At 39.6% G+C, this 4,377-nt stretch overlaps 1 protein-coding gene across 1 annotated transcript; it reads left to right on the top strand.

Moving 5' to 3' along the window:
• Window positions 1–1,909: 1,909 nt before the first annotated feature.
• Window positions 1,910–3,946, top strand: LOC106326550 (adenine/guanine permease AZG1-like). The gene has a single exon (XM_013764503.1). The coding sequence runs from the start codon at window positions 2,189–2,191 to the stop codon at window positions 3,929–3,931; it is 1,743 nt and encodes a 580-aa protein (XP_013619957.1). The 5' UTR covers window positions 1,910–2,188; the 3' UTR covers window positions 3,932–3,946.
• Window positions 3,947–4,377: the final 431 nt, after the last annotated feature.

A 4,377-nucleotide genomic window follows, 5' to 3' on the forward strand; every position in this document is an offset into this window, starting at 1 on the left:
TATGCATTAACTTCATTTATGCGATCATGAACATTTCATAATTTCATCAATATTTACTATGTTATTTATATTGCTCCATTCTATTTTAATTTTGGTTTATATTTAGATTTATAGTTTATATTTGGGTTTGGGGTTTACTGATTAGAATTTGGGGTTTAGTATTTAGGGGCTGGGGTTAGGGTGGGTTTGGGTTGATGTTAGGATTTACGGTTAATGTTAGGATTTAGAGTTTATTGTTAATTTAGAGGTTGCCAGGTGAAATCATAATTTTATACTAGTTTGGTGATATAGAATAGAATCCTTGCTGTATATATATATGGTCAATTAATGTGTAACGTGAATGACTTTTTTTTTTCACTTGGAATAGATGTGATCCACTCTTAACCATATACTCGACCGTCTATTCTCGCAACCCACAACGTCATTTTCTATCACACATGTTGACTAAGAACTTGTTAAGGAAAGGATCAAAACAGACCGGAAAATAGCGTTAATGTCCGACATTAAATTATATCAAAATCAATGGTAATTATCTAATTTACAATTCATATATGGTAATTATGCAAATAAGCCTATATTATATATTATGTATTATTAACTCAAAAAAAAAATACCAGGTATAACACCATTAGACCCCAAGCATGAAATTTACTCGGTTAATTCGTGTTCATTTGGAATTGATCATTTAAATTTACTAAACACAAACTCATGTTTGAATTTATTCTATTATATCAGTTATCAAAAATATTTATTCTATTATATGAAAATCCTTTTAACTAAAGAAGAATTTATTAAGTTATACGATTTCGGCATTTATACAAAGGAATGTCCATCATTTGACGTTTTTAAACCAAAAAAAAGCGAGCACTAATTTGTTATTAATTACAGCTAAAAAAGTTAATATTTGTCAATTGACTCAATACTAAACCTTTTAATTTCGTTTATTTAATATTGCAAAAGCTTCTGCACTCGTTACATTGTTTAGTGAACAATGATATATAATATAAATGATTTAAGGGGTGTATTGAATATGAAATCTAAAGTGATCCGGTTGTATTGAGTTTTTAAATTATTTTAGGTGAATATTAGAATTTGGTGTTATTTTTGTTAAACAACTCTAAATTCTCATATAAACTATGAAATTTGAATTTCTATTTTTGTAACAAAATTTTTTTTCTCAAATACCCTAAAATATTTAAAGTACTGTAAAATTTTTAATTTAATTTTTTTTCAATACTATTGAATTTCAAAGTGTTTTATAAAATAGCAGGTTCAATAACATTAGATTCTAAAAAAAATTTAAATTTTTTTGTTTAAACAATAATAAATTTATCATTTTAATACAAATCATCTTATACTTTTAGTTGAATTTACCCCATTTAATTCATTCATCTACTTACGGTACACGAGATCAATTTGTGACTCAAACTTGCAAAACAATTTTTAAAATATTTTGCTAACAATCTAAAGAATTGTACATGAATTATAATCCAGCGTAATCGTATACTTACTAGTTGACTAATTACTCAACCGATTCATTTATTTTTTTTGGTCAAAGCTCTCAACCGATTTAAGTTTATACTATTTGATGATATACCCATTTGCATTTTACTTTTTGAATTTACACCACCGCGCAGGGTGCTGACTCAATACGTATTCAAATTATTAGATGAAGAAAAAGAAAATGATATTCTTACTCAAAACGTCAAAGATACATTTGTCTTAAAATATGTCTAAATAAAAAGGAGATTATAAATTTATAATAAATACACTAGAGATGAATCATGCGTTTCTATAATGTGGTAATATTCTTTAGTTTAAAATGAATAATTTATAATTAGGATATAAGAACTATCTATATATTCTGTAGTTGAAAATTTGTTAGGATTGTTAAACATATTGTAGTTATCATATTTATCAACAATAAGAAGATTATAGTATACAAATAAATAAAAGCGAGGAAGACAGAGAATCGTGAACACATGGTTGCATGAGAGATACTTCTCTCCTAAAAGATCCACTTCCTCTAAACCAGAATCTTTCCTCTTTCTCTAATCATATCAAATCTCCCTATATATACACACGCACAAACACATTGATATATATATATATATAAACACCCTGAACTCTTCACTAAATTACAAAACTAAAACAAAAGTTTGAACTCTTCTCCTGTGATCTCTTTCCAATGGAGCAAGAACTACCTTCTAGTACTAGACCCAAGCCCAAGCTACTTAACCGTCTCAACACCTACGTGGGCTCAAGCCGGGTCGGCAAGCGGTTCAAACTCGCCGAACGGAATTCAACTTTCACGACGGAGCTCCGTGCCGGTACGGCGACATTTCTCACCATGGCGTATATCCTCGCCGTGAACGCCTCCATCCTCTCCGACTCCGGCGGAACTTGCTCTGTTTCCGACTGTGTCCCCCTCTGCTCAAACCCAGCCCTCCTACCTTCCCAGTGTACCGGACCGGGTCTCAGATTAATCCAACCGGATATAACATGTAAATTCGATCCGGTTAATCCCGGTTACGCCGCGTGCCTAGAAGGACTTCGAAAGGATCTAATCGTCGCCACCGTGGCTTCTTCCTTGATCGGATGCGTGATCATGGGACTGATGGCGAATCTCCCTCTAGCGTTAGCTCCGGGAATGGGAACAAACGCATACTTCGCTTACACAGCCGTCGGTTTTCACGGATCCGGTTCAATCTCGTACCAAACCGCTCTCGCCGCGGTTTTCATCGAGGGGCTAATATTCCTCTTCATCTCCGCCATAGGCTTCAGAACGAAGCTAGCGAAACTCGTCCCTAAACCGGTCCGAATCAGCTCATCCGCCGGTATAGGACTCTTCCTCGCCTTCATCGGTTTACAAAACAACCAAGGACTCGGTTTAGTCGGTTACAGCCCCTCAACACTCGTCACACTCGCCGCGTGTCCAGCCTCGTCACGTGCCTCGTTAGCTCCCGTTATAACGTCGGCTAACGGAACCGTTGCTTTACTCGCTGGCGGTTCAGTTTCCGGCGATATCATGTGCCTCCACGGGCGCATGGAGAGCCCCACGTTCTGGCTGGGCATCGTCGGGTTCGTGATCATCGCTTATTGCCTGATCAAGAACGTGAAAGGAGCGATGATCTACGGGATCGTCTTCGTAACGGCCGTTTCGTGGTTCCGTAACACCGAAGTAACGGCGTTTCCGAACACGCCTGCGGGAGATAACGCTCACGATTATTTCAAAAAGATCGTTGACGTCCACGTCATCAAGAACACGGCGGGAGCGTTAAGCTTCTCGGGGATAAGCAAAGGGCATTTCTGGGAAGCGTTGGTGACTTTCCTCTACGTGGATATTTTGGACACGACGGGGACGCTCTACTCCATGGCGAGGTTCGCCGGATTCGTCGACGAGAACGGCGATTTCGAGGGGCAGTACTTCGCGTTCATGTCCGACGCGTCCGCGATCGTGATCGGATCGCTTTTAGGGACGTCTCCGGTGACGGTTTTTATTGAATCGTCGACGGGGATAAGGGAGGGAGGGAGGACGGGGCTGACGGCGATCACGGTGGCGGTTTACTTCTTCTTCGCGATGTTTTTCACGCCGCTGCTGGCTTCGATTCCGGCGTGGGCGGTTGGACCGCCGTTGATACTGGTGGGGGTGATGATGATGAAGGCCGTGACGGAGATCGATTGGGGAGATATGAGAGAGGCGATTCCGGCGTTCGTGACGATGATTCTGATGCCGTTGACGTACTCGGTGGCGTATGGGTTGATCGGAGGGATTGGGACGTATATTGTGTTGCATCTGTGGGACTGGGGAGAAGAAGGTATGGTGAAGTTTGGGTTCTTGAAAAGGAAAGTTGATGAAGAAGAAGAAGAAGAAGAGGTTAATGATACTAATGGACTTGTTAAAGTTAACTACACTCACACGTCTGTTTAGAGTTTTGTTTCTTCTATTTTTTTACATTGGTTTTCTTTTTTTTTTTTCCTACGCTCAATAGGTTTTTTTTTAATTGATAAAATGGACAAAGCCCAGAGTACAAAACTCAAGGCTCAACTACATAATCAAAAGGTAAGAGGCCCAAAAGCCAAAAGACAACAAACGGACCCATTCATCGGGCCGTCGGCCCAAACATTAAAAGCCCGTGCGACGTCGGCCGAGTCACGCGCCAAGGAAGCTGGCTGCTGGACACGTGGGAGCATCTATGCCATCAGAACGACACGCGTCGCACCCGCCTCGACTTGACCGTTCTTCCAACTCTGTCTACCCGTCGGAGAGCTTCATCGCTCTTGGAGATCTCATCCGACAAGACCAAAGCTCCAACACTAGAGAGACAAACAAGACCCACTCGATCCATAATCGAACCCCAAACTCTCAGAACCGCA

The sequence above is a fragment of the Brassica oleracea genome, chromosome C1, assembly GCF_000695525.1.
Source record: "Brassica oleracea var. oleracea cultivar TO1000 chromosome C1, BOL, whole genome shotgun sequence".
In the NCBI taxonomy this organism is placed as follows: domain Eukaryota; kingdom Viridiplantae; phylum Streptophyta; class Magnoliopsida; order Brassicales; family Brassicaceae; genus Brassica; species Brassica oleracea.

Bases quoted from the DNA above. Each gene is read 5' to 3' on its own strand.
- LOC106326550 (XM_013764503.1), top strand. From the start codon at position 2,189: ATGGAGCAAGAACTACCTTCTAGTACTAGACCCAAGCCCAAGCTACTT.